The sequence below is a fragment of the Solanum verrucosum genome, unplaced genomic scaffold, assembly GCF_900185275.1.
Source record: "Solanum verrucosum unplaced genomic scaffold, falcon-dt-bn FXZP01000252.1, whole genome shotgun sequence".
Classification (NCBI taxonomy): Eukaryota; Viridiplantae; Streptophyta; class Magnoliopsida; order Solanales; family Solanaceae; genus Solanum; species Solanum verrucosum.
Genome location: NW_026019988.1, coordinates 6,289,554 through 6,308,336, shown reverse-complemented (window position 1 = coordinate 6,308,336; position 18,783 = coordinate 6,289,554). Strand labels below are relative to the sequence as shown.

The 18,783-nt window shown below is 34.4% G+C and overlaps 2 protein-coding genes and 2 pseudogenes across 3 annotated transcripts in view; 2 read left to right on the top strand and 2 right to left on the bottom strand.

Moving 5' to 3' along the window:
• Positions 1 to 11,049, top strand: part of LOC125818771 (disease resistance protein RPP13-like) — a 48,400-nt pseudogene extending 37,351 nt beyond the window's left edge.
• Positions 2,950 to 6,556, bottom strand: LOC125818764 (uncharacterized). The gene is made up of 6 exons (XM_049498285.1): positions 6,364 to 6,556; positions 5,687 to 5,752; positions 4,415 to 4,489; positions 3,764 to 3,887; positions 3,556 to 3,678; positions 2,950 to 3,385 (listed from the first exon to the last, which is right to left on the bottom strand). The coding sequence occupies exons 1-6, from the start codon at positions 6,525 to 6,527 to the stop codon at positions 3,242 to 3,244; spliced, it is 696 nt and encodes a 231-aa protein (XP_049354242.1). The 5' UTR covers positions 6,528 to 6,556; the 3' UTR covers positions 2,950 to 3,241.
• Positions 9,566 to 10,532, top strand: LOC125818759 (disease resistance protein RPP13-like; annotated as a pseudogene).
• Positions 11,050 to 15,847: 4,798 nt separating the features above from the next.
• Positions 15,848 to 18,783, bottom strand: part of LOC125818757 (uncharacterized) — a 70,791-nt gene continuing 67,855 nt past the window's right edge. Inside the window, exon 5 of one of the 2 annotated variants that reach the window (XM_049498272.1) lies at positions 15,848 to 16,141. In XM_049498272.1, coding sequence (XP_049354229.1) covers positions 16,109 to 16,141 — 33 coding nt within the window. In that variant the 3' untranslated portion in view covers positions 15,848 to 16,108. The remainder of the gene's footprint in view (positions 16,142 to 18,783) is intronic. The other variant, XM_049498273.1, reaches the window with a different exon arrangement.

The following is an 18,783-nucleotide window of genomic DNA, read 5'->3' as shown; positions in this document are numbered from 1 at the left end:
ACATATTTAATTAAAAGAATTTTTAATGCCACATCAGCTTCTGTTAATAATTTTAGGCTTAAACTTAACCTTAACGGTATTTTTTTAATCCAAATAGGTGGATAGGAGGGCATTTTTTATCCAATAGGTGGATGGGAGGGCATTTTTGAACCATTTTCAATACGTTAAGGACATTTTTTACCTTTTTCCGTTAAATAAATTAGATGATTATCAGTCAAATGAAGTTAGCAAATTAAACAGAAAAATCTAGACTTAATAAGAATGTACCTGAAAATTAGAAGACACGCTTTTGTACTAGCTTACCGACGGAAGCATATATTGAATGACTAATATTAGGTATGTTTATATAGTCTAGTCTTGAAGATTTGATGGTAAAATTCTTTTGTATTCCTCAATCACTTAATTTGATTCCTTGAACTTCTCATAATTAACAAAGTACGTTGCAACTTCTATATTAATTAAAGAAAAAAAAAATTGGCCAGAAAATTTGATCAGAATTTAGCCAGAATGATATTTTATCTATGTTATTTTACCTTTTTAAACATTTTTACCCTTTTAACTTTAATACATTTTAACTAAAAAATGGAAAAAAAATTAGTTTGTTTTAAAATTAAAAAAAAATTATAATTTTTTTTAATTTTCTAGCCAAATTCTGACTAAATTTTCTGACCATTTAGCATTTCCCTTAATTAGAAGTTTAGTGTTCGTTCATTACCATCAAAAGAAAGAAAACAAATATTTATGGAGAATTAATTTTTAAAAAAGAATACTATGTTCAGCTGTTTCAACACATAATGATTGAGTAATTAAGTTGGGCATGTTTTGGAGGATTCACGAATATGAACTATTAAAGTAAGTTCTCATTTACTCCCCTATTACGTTATTTAAATAATACTATTTAATTAGATATTTAATTTATGTTTAGAGTAATTATTTTATTACATTTTAATTTAGTATAGGAGCAAAATGGTAATCCAATTTTACACTTGGTAGATCTTCACTTTTAATATAATATATGATGATGATAACTACTCCCTCCATCCACTTTTATTTGTCATGTTGCGTTTTTCGAAAGTTAATTTGATAAATTTTCAAAGTTAAATTAGATTACATTTATTCAATATTTTTTTTAAAAAAAATAGATATTCAAAAAACTATACGAAAAGTATTGTAAATTGCAATTTTTTGCATATCAATATGATGAAAAAATACATCATAAAATGTTAGTCAAAGTTTTTATAGTTTGACTCTATAAAGGAAACTATGATAATTAAAAGTGGACAGAGATAGTAGTTTAGTAGCAATAGTAAAAAATAATATTCAATGCCTTTTTTTAAAATTAAATATAAAATTCAGAGTGGTAAGTTGGAATATAATACTTTTGTGAATTTTTTTTAAGGTTAATTTTCATGTAAAATACGCACCATTAAGAAGGATATTGAAAGAAAACTTGATATATGAAATTAAAAAATTTCATCCTAATTAAATCTTTAAAATATCTATTATACCCTTACATGTGCGCATCACATTACATAAAATATATAGTTGTAATTCGAAGATTAATAAGAAAATAATAAAGTAGACTTAATTCTCTCCATATATATTTTCCCACGAGTTAAAGAAGCTTTAATACATATTTCAAGAATAAAAAAAAAAATGTACCTTACCCTTTGATTGCATCTTTGTCCTTTTTGATAATGGCTTGCCTTGTCTAGTCATAATTTTTTTTCTCAGAAACCACATGGTCATGTTTCGTTTTTTCTAAACTTTAATCTCTCTCTCTCTCTCACACACACACATATATATATAGGCATAATACATAAACATGACCCTTAACTTGGTTTCAGCGTACAACTATATTCTTCAACTTTGAGTGTGCACAAGTAGGCAATTAAACTTGTATAAAATTGAACAAGTAGACATCCTACATGGCATAATACATATAGGACACAAAATTGCCATGTAGAGTGTCATATAGGACGAATGTGTCTAGTTATTCAATTTTATACAAGTTTAATTGTCTATTTATGCTCACCCAAAGTTAAAGGTCATAGTTATCAGTTGACGTCAAATTAAGGGTCATGTTTATATATTATGCCTCTATATAAGTGGACACACTATTTACTCTCACATTTATGTCTCACTACTATTCTCAATCAAAAGAAGTATTCCTGAGATGGCTGATGCCTTTCTGTCATTTGTAGTTCAAAAATTGGGTGATTTTCTAATACAGGAAGTTTCCATGCTTACAAGTCTGAGAGATGAAGTTAAATGGCTGAGAAATGAGCTACACTTCATGCAGTCTTTCCTCAAAGATGCAGAACTAAAGCAATGTGGAGATCATAGAGTTCAACAATGGGTGTTTGAGATCAACTCTATTGCTAATGATGTTGTTGCTATACTCAAGACTTATAACTTCGAGGTTGGTAAAAGTGATGACATTGGATTTGCTAGTTGTCTCAAGAAATATATTCTACAATGTCGCCAAGATGCCAAGGAGATCCAATCACTCAAGCAACGAATCATGGATATTTCTCGCAAACGAGAGACTTATGGTATTACAAATATCGATAATAATGCAGGAGAAGGTCCAAGTAATCAGGCTTCCATGGTTAGAACATTGAGGAAAACTACCTCCTATGTGGATGATCAGGGTGACATTTTTGTTGGATTTCAGGATGTTGTAGAAAGATTGTTGAAAATTGTTTTTAGTTACTGCAGTAAACTTTAGTATAACAAGTTGCTAGGTTTAAGATTTTTGAATTTTAAATTATGCAAATTTTGTGTTTAAGTTGGTTACTTCCAGTTGTCTTCTTTTCTCAAACTGTTTTTACTTTTGCTGAGGGTCTTTAGGAAACAACTTTCTCTAGCTCTCAAGGTAAGGACAAAGTCTGGGTACATACCTTTCTCAGACCCCACTTATGGGATTACGTTGGGTATGTTGGGACAAAATCATGCATATACAAGCATATTCATACTGAATTGCATGACTACTTCAGAGTTCTGAGCATAGCTTCATGGTGATAGCTGAGGCAGAAGGCCATCGTAATTTAGGTATCCTATGTTCAAAATTCTGTAAAATTTGATGAATGGCACACTGGCAAATTGCAGTCAAGACTATCGAGACATAAAATTGGTCTCCAGCAGTCCAAGCCATTACATTTGCGGGAAGAAATGGATTTTTCAGATCAAAACTATTTCCGCTATCCTACTAAGCCTGAAGTTTGAGCAGAAACTAACATCAGCTGATGATCATCTTGTTCAGGAATTCAGCTTGCTCAGGAAAGTATTCCAACAGTTCATCTTTGGTCACCCAGACAAAATCATCACATTTTCTAATATCAAATTTGTTGGCTGCAATAACTTGGGATTTGAAGAAGAAGCGCTGCCACAATAAAATATAGAATATATACATAAGAGGCACAAACTTTGCAGAAGCTATCAGGGAATTTCCCTCCATCCGTCCCTCACTCCCTGTGGGATGACAGAATTTCTTACTGTCCTCTTCTTCAATACTTCAATACTTCAATACTTCAATAATTAAAATGTACAAACCTTGATTGACGGGATTTTCTTGTCTTCAGTGGATTGCATGACCATATGACCCATAGGGGCATTTCCAACAAAATATGTATGTGAAAGATCTCCAATGAAAGATTCTAGGGCAGACTCAGCACACTGCAAATAGTTGCAACTTATATTTCATTTTTCTAACCATAATTACTAAATCACCAAAGAAATGGACTGAATAAATACTATTTACCTTGCGCAAATTCTCTTCAGAATCATAATTTTTTTCAGGGAAATGCCAGACAGGCTTTCCACTACCTTGTGTGGTACCATGGACTAGAAGATAGAGTCTCCTGTCTAATGCTCGATGTAATGACCTTATGCATATCAACAAAATTTCATAATCAGTAACATGAAATACTAACCAGCAGAAGGAAACAAAAGCTTTGAATATCTGTTGACATATTATTCATGTTCAGGAAAATGCAAAGGTTTTGTATAGGGTTAGTACCTTTTAGCGAATTTTGACCAAGTGAGGAGTTGAAGAACAGACGCAAGCTTTATTTTGTGGGGTAGAGCGGGTGAAGAAGGCATATAAAGGGGGGGGGGGGGGGGAAGCAACAGTAGCTCTCCATTCTTAATATTAAATACTTACACAATGCGCAATTAGACAAATCTCATGTAACTAACACATCAATTACTTCGAGACAATATTAAGGCATTTCAACATCAAAAATTTAGTTATGGTAAACAATTAGAAGTCAATAATCATCTATTGTCAGGAAATACGAGTCTGCTGAATTTAGGTAAAGCAACTCTGAAAGAAAAATATCTTCTAGTGCAATGTCCATATTCAAATTCTTGTATAATGTTTGACAAAAGTTAGAAGTCCAACCTTTGGTACCTTTGATCATTAGTCTTATCTGCTTCTGAGATTCGAGGAGCTGGTTTATAATCAATTTGATAATCACCTTTTCCCCTGCATGTAAAATATAGATGTAACCGTGCCACTGGACCATGTGACATTTGACACTAGACAGAACAGTATGTGATAGCATGTTCTAGAAGAACCATGTACATAATTAATGGCTAATAAGGAAGAATGCATGAAAGAAAAAGCAATAATACTACACAAGCCAAGGAGTAAAAATCAGTTGGGTCATACTGCTAAAACAGGGACAGTGTTTACTCTCCAACATGTGTGCTGTTTACTCTCCAAATTAGGCCATTTTTACCATCATGTACTTTTTCTGAAATGAAAGTAAAGTTTTTAAATTGTAAATGGTCTAAGATAGTAATGCTCACTGCTCAGTACCAAAGGGTATTCTCCAAGTTACAGAAACCAATTTCGCAAGACCAAGTTACTTCAGAAAGCTAGATAGTCAAGAGTAAAATATTGGTAAAATAAGGAAAACCTTGAAATCTCTCCATGATTGTGCCATTAGTTTTCGTGAGACATAATGAATGTGTTTTATTTAGTATTTCTGACAGGTTCCATGCCTGTTGCAATGAGCTCTTTTTCCTCAACTGTTTTACCCACTTCTTTATTCAGTTGTGAGTACAAATCCTTCCTTTTAACTGTTAATGGTAGTTTAAAAGAGAACTTGACCTAGAAAGAATATTTTCCCAGATTTTCAATTCAGGAGTTCTGAAAACTAGCAAAATACCTGTAGTGCTGGATTCCAGAACTTAAAGTCTTAAACAATCTAAGGAAAACAAAAAAGCACTAAACTACAATAGTAAACAAGGAGTTACTAATATTTATTTTGCAAAATTTATCACCCATCCAAATTTTGAACTTATTGTTTATTTCTTGGTTATTTTCTTTGTCGTGGACGGCATCAACCCATGCTGCTCATACCCTTTTCTAATCACTGTATGCAGAACAGAATTCACCAGTATTTACCCCAAGATCTCTCATTTAGACAAACTCTATTTCTAGAGTAAAGAAGAATGCTCAGAAAATCTTCAAAACTTTTCGACTTTTATGCTCTCTTCATGCTATTCAGCTCCTAAAGCAATTTCACTGGTCTATTATGTTTAAACTTATTCCATGCATCCTATGCACACTCTTCATACCATTCATCAGTTAATATTTCAAAAATGAAGATACATAATTCACAAGAAAAGGTATTAAATGGCAAGGTGTAATTCAAACAATGCAACAGAAATGTACCTGGTATCAGACTTCTTCAGAAAACTTTCTGGATACTCTCGCCGATATTGCTGCCTCCAACGAAACCTATAAAAGAAATTAATAATAAAATTACTGCAATCAACTAAACACCGATTACGTTAAACAATCATATACATTGTCATTCACCAACTCTTGTTCATGAACCTTTGCTCTTTTTTATCCTTCTCATTTTCTCCTTTTGCTGACATCTTAGTTACCAACCCATTCTATAACCTCATTATTCTCAACTTCATTACACATTATCTCCTAGCATTTAGAAACCACTGCAAAATTTTGGACAAAAGAAACTCTTTTCTTTCTTAGATATACTTTATCAAACTTACAAAATAGCGAAGATTCATAAATTTGACCTGACTAATTTGGGATTGAAGCATAATTATTGTTTTTTAGTACTATTTTTCTCAAGCAAACATATCAAAGTACCCTTAATCCCTAATTAACCATCACAGTTTCTGGAAAGCGAAAAAAATCAACACTGGTAAATGTTTTGATCATTTTATTATACGAACCAGCATTTATATGATTTAGGAACGATAGTACACCCGTATAAGCTAATGAACTTATTGCTCTAAAATTAAATCATTGTAATTGGATCACAAAAGGCTTGATTACATTTCGATTTCATGCAACAATTGAACAGAAAAAGAAAAACTTACGAAAATTCTTGAAAAGCATATACATTAGGATCGATTTTGGGAACCACTACCGGTAATCTTTCGAAGAGCACTGAAGCGACAATTTTATCATTGTTGGATGAAGAAAACCATCGTTTACCTATCGCAGATCGACCCGCAGATGAACAGCACCTCTGCATTTTCATAAACCCTAAAAACCCAAATTCCACAGTACTGAAAGAAGCTCAGGGGGAGCAGTGGGGGATACTAGTTCTATGGGACAAAAGAGTTTGGAATGGGGTAATGTGTTTTGTTAAGTATAAGTATCAGTACTAGTTGATCAAGATCAATTTGTGTTAATTTAGTGTTGACATCCCGAGCCTACACATAGACGTGACATGTGTTGGGTATTAATTGTCCTGAGTTTCTTACCATGAATCGGTTTTCTTTTTAGGAAAATGTTTTAATATTTGGCTAATCTTTTTCTTATAGGAAAAGGTTTAGGACTCTATAAATAGAGGGTTTGTTCCTTCTAACTTAGTCAATATTCACAATGTAGTCCTAGGGTTTTCAGAGTTTCGGTTATGGAGGAGAATTTGTGAACCTCCTTGTATTTCGAGTGAATTGGTTGAGGTTGTTTCTCTCAATATTTTGTAATCTCATATTTAGATAGTGGATTGTTCATATCCTTTGTGGATATAGGTCGATTGACTGAACCACATTAAATCTGTGTCTTTTGGTATATTTCTCGTTTGGTTTTTTACTCGTGGTCTTTCGAAGTTTGTTTTGCTAGTTTCCGCATGACACCTAATTATTTCCAATCCTAGTACGATAATGCAACAAGTAAGGCATATTGCTTGTATTTTGAGCATTGGTCGCTAAACTTCAAATCGTTTTGTTTGTTTTCCAACTGGAGCTAGGTAGGATCGAGAGGATTCATTTGTGGAAAATTATTAGTCTCATCGACGTTTCAGTTCTTTTGAGAAATCACCAATTCAAAACAAAATTTGTTTTCAGCAAATCAATTTTGAGATCTTGACCTTCAAGCTCTTACAAAATCTTTATGGAATAACCTCCAAGGCTGAATTCAAAATAATTTGTGCTGACTTATCGAATATTTTATTTCTTCTCTTCAAAGTTACAAAACGCATCTTCATATTGAGAAGTCATGAAGGATAATTAAAAAGAAAAAGAAAGGTATTTATTATTTAAAGATTAAATTTGAATGTGCTAAATATAAAATTTCTCATTTTACCATTAATAATATGATTTTATAACCACATTGATATCATGAAAATTTTAAAACCGTATCTTTTAAAAATCTTCTAGTCCTGATGAAATACCTAGTCAAATATGTTTCGATAAAATAAAGCAAATGGAATATAATTAATTAGCTAAAAGTGATATAGGTGGAGGAACAATTAAACCAACTCTTCTGAATAATAAAATTTAATCTAATATGATGTGTCTTTTTAAATAAAGTATAAAGTACGGAAATATCTTGATGTTTGCCTAGGGGATTTATTGCCGAGGGCCTTTCTGAAACAACATTTACCTTCGCGAGTTAGTGGTACGATTTGCATACATTTTACCGTTTTCAGACCCCCAATTGTAGGGTTTCATTGGGTATGTTGTTGTTTGCCCTGGGGACTTGGTGCCTTGGGACATAAGTTCTTGTATATATTAACACACAACTTGTGCAAATGAAGCAGTGGCGTAGCCACATATAGCTTAGGGTGTTTAATCGGACATCTTTCGTCCAAAAATTATACAAAATATATAAGTTAAAAATTATTTTTCATACATATATATTAAATCTTGAACGGCAACTTTTGGCTTGGCCAGTACACTGAGCATAACTTGTGTGATGCAATTTTAAATTCTTGGCTTGCAGTTAGTAGAGAATATATACTTTTCTTTATGATTAACATCAACTGTATCATCTTTCTACTTTACAACTTTTTCCCCTGTTGGATTTTTTGAGCTTTAAATACTGAATTCCATGTTAACAATATTCAAAACAAAATTTGTTTTCAGGAAATCAATTTTGAGATCTTGACCTTCAAGCTTTTACAAAACCTTTATGGAATAACCTCCAAGGCTGAATTCAAATTAATTTGTGCTGAATTGTCGAATATTTTATTTCTTCTCTTCAAAGTTACAAAACGCATCTTCAAATTGAGAAGTCATGTTCATCATATTTTTTCCTATAGATTCCCCTAACAAGGATAGTTAAAAAGAAAAGAAAGGTATCTAGTATTTAAAGATAAAATTTGAACATACTAAATTTAAAATTTCTCATTTTACTATTTATAATATGATTTTATAACCACATTGATACCATGAAATTTTAAAATCATGTATTTTAAAAATCTTCTAGTCCTGATTAAAAATTTAATCTAATATGATAGTATGTCTTATTAAATAAAGTGCAGAAATATCGTGATATTTGCCCCAGGGGACTTATTACCGAGGGCCTTTCTGAAACAACCTTTACCTCCACAAGGTAGTGGTACGGTCTGCATACATTTTGCCCTCTCCAGACCCTACTTGTTGTTGTTGTTTGCCCTGGGGGACATAATTTCTTCTCTAAACACACAACTTGTGTCAATGAAGCAGTGGCGTAGCCACATATAGCTCAGGGTGTTCTATCGGAAATTCTTCGTTGAAAAATTATACTTTCTCTGTCCCATTTTATGTGAGGTAATTTGAGTCGGCACGAAGTTTAAGAAAGAAAGAAAGACTTTTAAAACTTGTAGTCCAAATTAATGATAAAAATTTGTGTGGCTGTAAATCATTTCATTAAGGGTAAAATAGATATTTTATATTTAAATTGTTACTTTATATAGAAATGTGTCATTCTTTTTTGAACGGGCTAAAAAGGAAAGTAAGTCACATAAATTGGGACAGAGGGAGTACTTTGTATATAAAAAATTATACAAATTTATTTTTCATACATATATATTAAATCTTGAACGGCAACTTTTGGCTTGGCCAATACACTGAGCATAACTTGTGTGATGCAATTTTAAATTCTTGGCTTGCAGTTAGTAGAGAATATGTACTTTTCTTTACCATTAACCTCAAACTCTATCATCTTTCTACTTTACAACTTTTTCCCCTGTCAGATTTTTTGAGCTTTAAATACTGAATTCCATGTTAACAATATTCATCACTTATCAAACTCTCAATCTACCCCTCTTCTTCTTCTTCTTTTTTTCAATCAAAAGTAGTATTCCAAAAGATGGCTGATGCCTTTGTGTCATTAGCAGTTCAAAAATTGGGTGATTTCCTCATACAACAAGTTTCACTAAGAACAAATCTCAGAGATGAAATTAGATGGCTGAGAACTGAGCTACTTATCATACAGTCATTCCTCAAAGATGCAGAACAAAAGAAAAGTGGAGATCATAGAATTCAACAATGGGTAATTGAGATCAACTCTATTGCTAATGACGCTGTTGCTATACTCGAGACTTACAGTTTCGAGGCTGGTAAACGTGCTAGTCGTCTCAAGGCTTGCGCTTGCATATGTAGGAAGGAGAAGAAATTCTACAATGTCGCCAAGGAGATCCAATCACTCAAGCAACGAATCATGGATATCTCTCGCAAACGAGAGACTTATGGTATTACAAATATCAATAGTAATGCTGGAGAAGGGTCAAGTAATCAGGTTACAACATTGAGGAGAACTACCTCATATATAGATGATGATGACATTTTTGTTGGCTTTCAGGATGTTGTACAAACATTGCTAGCTCAACTTCTCAAAGCAGAGCCTCGTAGAAGCGTCATCTCCATTCATGGCATGGGCGGATTAGGCAAGACCACTCTTGCAAGAAACCTCTACAACAGTCCTAATATAGTCTCAAGCTTCCCTACACGTGCTTGGATATGTGTTTCTCAAGAGTACAACCCAATGGATCTTCTTAAGACTATCATAAAATCCATCCAAGGTTGCACCAAGGAAACTCTAGATCTGTTGGAAAAGATGGCAGAAACAGATCTAGAAAATCACCTTCGTAAGCTATTAAAAGGAAGCAAATACCTTGTGGTGGTTGATGATGTGTGGCAGAAAGAAGCATGGGAGAGTTTGAAAAGAGCATTTCCGGATAGAAATAATGGCAGCAGAGTTATTATTACCACGCGCAAAGTGGATGTCGCTGAAAGAGCAGACAACAGAGGTTTTGTCCATAAACTTCGTTTCCTAAGCCCAGAAGAAAGTTGGACCCTCTTTTGTAAGAAACTAGTTGATGTTCGAGCAATGGTTCCAGCAATGGAAAGTCTAGCTAAGGATATGGTGGGAAAATGTAGAGGCTTACCTCTTGCAATTGTTGTATTGAGTGGACTACTTTCGCATAGATGGGGGCTAGACAAATGGCAAAACGTGAAAGACTGCCTTTGGAAGGACATTGAAGAAGACTCTATTGAAATCTCCTACATACTATCATTAAGCTTCAACGATTTGTCAGCTGTGCTCAAGAAGTGTTTTCTCTACTTTGGTGTTTTTCCAGAAGATCAAGTGATCTATGCTGACAACATAATGCGGTTGTGGATGGCAGAGGGTTTCATCATACCAAGAGGAGAAGAAAGAATGGAGGATGTCGCTGAAGGCTTCTTGAATGAGCTGATAAGACGAAGCTTGGTTCAAGTGGTGGATACATTTTGGGAAAAAGTTACTAAATGTAAGGTTCATGATTTACTTCGTGATCTTGCGATACAAAAGGCATTGGAGGTAAGCTTCTTTGACATTTATGATCCAAGAAAGAACTTGAAATCCACTTCATGTATCAGACATGCCATTCATAGTGAAGGAGAAAGGTACCTCTCATCACTTGGTCTTTCTAACTCGAAGTTGAGGTCAATTATGTACTTTGATCCACATTTTTGTATTGTGTTTCAACATATAGATGTGTTCCGACATATATATGTGTTGTACTTGGATATTGATTATGGTGAAGTTATACCTGATGCCATAGGGAGTTTGTACAACCTCAAGTTGTTAAGCTTAAGACGTGTCAGTAAAATTCCCTCCTCCATCGGCAAACTCAAGAATCTACAGACACTTGTTGTTGTCAATGTGGACACATGCTTTTGCCAATTACCCCCCGAAACAGCTGACCTAATAAATTTAAGACATTTAGTTGTTCCATATTCTATACCTCTGGCAGGTATAAGCAAACTCACTAGTCTTCAAGTTCTTCGCCTTGATTGTGATCAGTGGAAAGATGTTGACCCAGTTGATTTAGTCAATCTTCGAGAATTAGAGATGGGTAATATTGAGAAATCTTACTCCCTAAACAACATTAGCAGCTTGAAAAACCTTAACACTCTCAGATTGTGTATTTCGTTTGGTCAACAATATACATATCCATTCCCATCCCTTGAATTTGTTAATAGTTGTGACAAGCTCCAGAAATTGTCGTTAGGTGGGAGATTAGAGAAACTGCCTGTGTTTCCAGATTCCATCACAATGATAGTTATTTGGCAGTCAAGACTGACAAAAGATCCGATGCCTATTTTGGGAATGTTGCCAAACCTAAGGAATCTCCACTTGTCCAGAGCTTATGAAGGAGAAGAAATAATGTGCAGTGATTACAGCTTCAGTCAACTAGAGTTCCTTCGTCTTTATGGTCTTGACAACTTAGAAAGATGGCATTTAGGCACAAATGCCATGCCTCTCATTAAAGATCTTTCTATCTATAATTGTCAAAAGCTGAAGGAGATTCCAGAGAGAATGAAACACGTGAAGCATTTCAAACATATACGAAGTCTTATATGATTATAGGAAAGGTAAATATACAAACACATTCCAATCCTTCATTTTTTTCTTTTTTATATAAATAATAATATTTTTGTTAAACAGGAGATGAAGACATTCAAGTTGATGAAGATGGGTTGTCCAAGCATCAATCAAGTTTCCGTCACTTTACTGATTTTGTGATTCTATGCAAAAATAAGGATTTTTTTGGTTTTTGGCTTCTTTTTTTTTTAGTGTGTGGAATTGGTTGGAAGAGATTTTTCTTTTTGTGTGTGTGTGTGTGTGGGGGGGGGGGGGGGGGGATTGTATGCAAAAATGATTTTGTGATTATTTAATTAATATACATCTAGTACAATAATATACAAAACTTTTATATTTCTTTTTTACAAAAATATTGTAAAACTTGATATTCAATATTTATACACGATATTATACGAAATCATAAGAGGTATTTATACACATATATACAATCATATATATATATATATATATATATATATATAAAAGAGAACTCTATGTCCGCCTATGTAGCGTCATCACAAACCAGGATTCCCTTTTAATTTATTTATTTACAAAACTAGCATTCCCCTTACATGAAAAGATGTGACTTTTATGAAGAGTTGCAACTTTTATGAAGAGTTGCGACTTTTATGAAAGGTTGTGTTCCTTCCGAAGGGTTGTAACTTTTCCAAAGAGATGTGACCTTTCCGATAAGCCACAATAAATATTTGTTCACACTACCCTTTGTTGTCTATAAATAGAGGGATTTCCTCTCATTTTAAAACAATGAAAATTTTGAACTTCTTCTTCTTCTGCACAATTAAATATTATTTTTGTATCAATACACTGGTGAATAGAATCGTTCTATCCTGAGAGGATCTATTCCTTTAAACCTCGGGTACTAGAGGGGAATAATTTTCTTAAAGGAACACTATGCATTTAATGGGCTCAATTTTTTCCAGTATGTTTCATTCTATTGTTACAGATCCCGGTATGTTTGTTTTAAACTTTGTTGTTTATGTTACTGCAAAGTTATTGTTAGTACAGATTAAATAACACACGTTAATTGAGTATTCACGCAAGTTTTCTCTACTGAAATTGTAATTTCAAATTGAACTTTATCACTCTGGTATGTTGATTTTTAAAAAACAACCAAATAAACTGAATAGTTTTATGTAATATTTTCCCTTTCAAGTATATATAATATAAGGGAAAAATGCATAAGTACCACCCTAGCCTAAGCCCAAAATCCCAGAAACACACCTAACCTTTACTAAGGGGTCCTATTACCCCCCCCCCCCCCCAAACTTATTTTTTAATTAATTTTCAACACATGCTGGGCCCACAAGAATAGTGCCACATAGGACCAAAAGGGGTAGAAAATTAATTAAAAAATAAGTTCGGGGGGGGTAATAGGACCTTAGTAAAGGTTAGGTGTGTCTCTGGGATTTCGGGCATAGGCTGGGGAGGTACTTATGCATTTTCCCTAATATAAGGAAAAATTACATAAATTTCACCTTTTAGTTTACTTATTACCATTATCCCTTATAAGTTTTACAAATCTCCAAAATCCCTCATTTTCGCGCATCAGATTAGTGTATCTCGCGCATCAGATTAGTATATCATGTATAAAATAATAATAAGGTGGAGACAAACAACTTATTCTTAAAAAATTAAGCAATGCATATTATTTTGAATATTGACAAATCAAAGAAGCAATAAAAATTTATCTGACATAACTAATTCCAGCATAACTTGTTTTCGAATCAACTGACAGCGTATTTGGTATGAAGAAAAATGTTTTCCAAAGCAACATGTTTTCCTCAAATTTAAGGAAAATGACTTACCTCCAGAAAATTAGGAAAACATTTTTCAGAACTCTTTTTCTACCTCACACCTAAACTTTTCACCCTAACTCAAGTCTCGAGTTATTCTCGATACAAATTCGGGATCTGACTCCTGATTCTTGATTCGGGACCAGACTCTCGACCTCAATTCGAGACCCGACTCAGGAGATGGATCTAAGTCAAATTCTAATTTGGGTGTCGAGTCCCAGGTCAGGATTTGAGGTCGAATCTTGGATTGGATGTCGGGGTTTATTCCCAAGTCAGGTGTCGGTGTAGGGTTCCAAATTGAGTGTCAAAGTTAGGTTTTGAGTCAAGAGTCGAGATCTAGTCCCAGGTCAGTTGGTGGATTTGAGTCCCGGATCAGTTGTCGAGGTAGGGTATTGTGGTTGAATTCCAATTTGAAAGTCAAGTCCTTGATAGGGAGTTGGGATCAAATCTCGATTTGGAAGTTGGGTCAAGTGTCGGGGTCAGGTTTCACATCGAGTGTTTACGACAAATCTTGGTTTGGATCTCGTGTTAGGTGTCGAGATCGAGACCCGAAACAATCATCGAGTTAAAGATCAGGGTCAAGGTCAATGTCGAGTCCTAGGTTGGGAGTTGAGGTCAGGTCCTGGATCAGTTATTAGAGTTGATTTTCAGATTAGAAATTATTTTCCTAAAATGTATTTCCTTATCTCTAGCCAAAATAAAAGTTTTTTTTTCTGAAAAATGTTTTTCATTCACCAACCAAACACTCAAAAAAAAAAATTCACTCATCAACTTATTTTCTAAGAAAACAATTTCCTCCATACCAAACACACCCTTAAGTCTCAATCCCAAAAAATATTGAGGGTTGACAATCGGTTATATGAATCATCACTATCAATATTATTCTATTATTAATTAAGCAGCTGATGGTGAAAGATACACCTAAAGTATCCTAATTATTGAGTCTCATATTCGAACTATCAATTGAGCACTCTAACTTACAAAATGATCATCTAGGCACCTAATTCAAAACTTATGTGTCACGTCAACGTCAGGTGTTTATTAGACACAATGAGGACAAATTGAAGTGTTTAATTGTCAATTAAGACCAAATTGAGATGTCTAGATGTACACTCTCAAAGTTGAAGTGCTTATTTGATTAGATTGAATCAAATCAAGAAAAAGAAACTTAATCAAGAATTTGGTTTGGTATCGAAGAAAAAAAATTCGATCATAAGTAATTTAGTTTAGTCAGAACTTAAGAAAAAGCATATCAAAATCAAACCAAAGTGATATTATATTTATATAAATTTTATAAATATGTTATACTTTAAAATATTTATTATAATTCTTAATAAACAATGGTTGTCGATGCCAAATGGTGGTATGTAATTAATGGTGGACGATGGCAGTAGGTTGGATGAGGGAATTGTTGAACTACTAACAACAGATCCAGTAAAATCTCACTAAGTGGAATCTGAGGAGGGTAGAGTGTATGCACTCTACCTCCAATTTTCATGAAAATATTTAAATAGATATCTTAATAATATTAATATTTTTTTCTTATAGAGATTAATCATTCAGATTTATTCAAACACTACAAAAAAAAAAAAATGGGGGCGGGCGAGGGGGGGTGGGGGTGTATGTGTGAGAGAGATCACTATTCTGATGGACTAATGCAAAGTCAAATATTGACTATATAGAAATTATAAAGATATCATGTGCACTACAACCAAACCAATTTTAAATTTTCTGGGAATGTGTACTAATAATGTACTTGTTAATATTATTCCACATTTGATATAATTCTTTTACTAATTAATCAAAGAGAAGAAATGTAAACTAAAATATACTTAACTCTTGAGTCAAACTTCTTCTGGCAGCAATTAACAGCTAACTTTGATTTGTCTTTTGTCCTAAAGATGCTTGATGCCTTTGTGTCATTCGCAGTTCAAAAATTGGGGGATTTTCTCATACAGGAAGCTTCCCTGCGTACAAGTCTCAGACAGGATGTGCGGTGGCTGCGAAATGAGCTGTTCTTCATGCAGTCTTTCCTTAAAGATGCAGAGCAAAAGCAAGTTGTAGATCAAAGAGTTCAACAATGGGTGTTTGAGATCAACTCTGTTGCTAATGACGCTGTTGCTATACTCGAGACTTATAGCTTCGAGGCTAGTAAAGGTGACGACGCTAGATTTGCTAGTCGTCTGAAGGCTTACACTTGCATCTGCAGGAAGGAGACAAAATTCTACAATGTCAGCAAGGAGATCCAATCACTAAAGCATCGAATCATGGATATCTCTCACAAACGAGAGACTTATGGTATTAGAGATATCAATAATGCAGGAGAAGGGCCAAGTAATCCCCCAAACAATCAGTATGACATGGTTAGAACATTGAGGAGAACTACCTCATATGTAGATGAGGATCACATTTTTGTTGGCTTTCAGGAAGTTGTACAAACATTGCTAGCTGAACTTCTCAAAGCAGAGCTTCACAGAAGCGTCATCTCCATTTATGGTATGGGCGGATTAGGCAAGACAACTCTTGGGAGAAACAATGTTAAAACTTGACCGCAGTAACCACTTTTGTCAGCATATCGGCAGGATTATCCGTAGTATGAATTTTCTACACTGTGACTCCACCTTCTTCTATGATGTCTCGTATGAAATGATATCGGACATCAATGTGCTTCGTCCTTGCATGATAAACTTGGTTCTTTGCTAATTCAATAGAACTTTGACTATCACAAAATATTGTGATTCCTTCTTGTCCAATACCAAGCTCTCTAAGCAATCCTTGAAGCCAAATTGCCTCCTTCGCAGCCTCTGTAATTGCCATATACTCTGCCTCAGTGGTAGACAAAGCAACTCTTGACTGCAAAGTAGGCTTCCAACTAACTGGTGCGTTTGCAATAGTGAAAACATAACCAGTAGTTGATCTTCGTTTGTCCAAATCACCTGCATAATCTGAGTCACAATATCCAACAAGATATTGACTATATTTATGCTCATAAACCAAGTCAATATCTACAGTATTATGAATATACCGTAGAATTCATTTTACAGCCTGCCAATGATCCTTTCCAGGATTATGCATGTACCTGCTTACAACTCCAACAGCGTGTGAAATATCTGGCCTTGTGCAAATCATTGCATACATCAAGCTACCAACAACATTCGCATATGGTACTTTTGACATATATTCTCGTGCAACTTCACTCTTTGGCAACATAGCATCACTAAGCTTAAAATGAGGAGCAAGCGGAGTGCTAACCGACTTCGTTTTCTCATTCATGCCAAATCGATTTAGTACCCTCTTCAAATATTCTTTCTGAGATAAAAAAAAGCTTCTTTGAATGACGATCTCTTTTTATCTCCATTCCAAGAATCCTCTTTGCCTCGCCCAAATCATTCATCTCAAACTCCTTTTTTAGTTGAATCTTTAGCTTCTCAATTTCCTCTTGACTTTTAGAAGCTATCAACATATCATCAACATATAGGAGAAGATAGATAAAGGAATCGTCTTCAAGCTTGCGCAAATACACACAATGATCGTATTTGTTTCTTATGTACCTTTGCTGCAACATAAACTTGTCAAATCGTTTGTACCATTGTCTAGAAGATTGTTTCAATCCATACAACGATTTTTCAAGTTTGCACACCATATTTTCTTTTCCATCAACTTTGAATCCTTCTGGCTGAGTCATGTAGATTTCCTCTTCCAAGTCTCCATGTAAAAATGCAGTTTTTACATCCAACTGAACTAGTTCAAAATTCAACTGTGCTACCAAAGCCAACAAAACTCTAATGGAGGAGTGTTTCACAATTGGAGAAAATACCTCATTATAGTCAATTCCCTCCTTTTGAGTGTATCCTTTGGCCACCAATCTTGCTTTGTAGCGAACATCTTCTTGGTTAGGAAATCCTTCTTTCTTTGCAAATACCCATTTGCACCCAATTGCTTTCTTGCCATCCGGGAGATTGGCCAATTTCCATGCATGATTCTGATGAAAGGACTGCATTTCTTCATCTATGGCAAACCTCCACTTATCTTCTTCTGAACTTTGGACTGCATCTTTATAAGTGGTAGGAATGTCATCCGCTGCAATTGAGTCCGCACAAGCCACCACATCTATGAGTCGAGCAGGTTTTCTTATTGTCCTTTTTGGCTTGCTGGTTGCTATTGATTCAAGTTGTGGTTGAGGTTCTTGAGATGGAACCTCCCCTTCGACTGGCTCTTCTTCCAGAGGAAAAACTTCTGTTGTTTCCTCATTTGATCCATGTTTTGGGAAAATTATATTTCCCTCAAACTCCACCTGCTTTGAAGCACCATCAGTTTGTTTGACTTCTTCAACTGTTACCTTATTTGTTAAGGCAGATTCATCAAAGGTAACATCCCTGCTGAAAATAATTTTTCTTGTCGCTGGACACCATAAACGATATCCCTCGACTCCAGAAGTAATTCCCATAAATAAAGCTTTCTTTGTTCTTGGGTCCAATTTTGACTCCCTTACATGATAATATGCAATTGAGCCAAATACATATAAAGAACCATAATCTTCAGCAGGTTTTCCATACCATTTTTCTAATGGTGTCTTCCCACCAATAGCAGCAGATGGTAGACGATTAATGAGGTGACATGCATATGTTATTGTCTCAGCCCAAAATTCTTTGCCCAAGTCAACATTGGACAACATACACCGAACCTTCTCCAGCAAAGTTCGGTCCATGCATTCTTCCACTCCATTCTGTTGTGGTGTATTTCTAACGGTGAAATGTCTGACGATGCCATTTTCCTCACAAATTTTCTGAAAAAGATCATTTTTGTATTCTCCACCATTGTCTGTGCGAAGACACTTGATCTTTTTGCCACTTTGAGTTTCTATCA

Excerpts from the sequence above, each read along its gene's own strand:
- LOC125818764 (XM_049498285.1), bottom strand. The coding sequence starts at position 6,527 with ATGAAAATGCAGAGGTGCTGTTCATCTGCGGGTCGATCTGCGATAGGT. Across the intron at positions 5,753-6,363 it reads TATGCTTTTCAAGAATTTTC|GTTTCGTTGGAGGCAGCAAT; the intron begins GTAAGTTTTTCT and ends TTTCTTTTATAG. Across the intron at positions 3,888-4,414 it reads GATAAGACTAATGATCAAAG|GTCATTACATCGAGCATTAG; the intron begins GTACCAAAGGTT and ends GATATGCATAAG.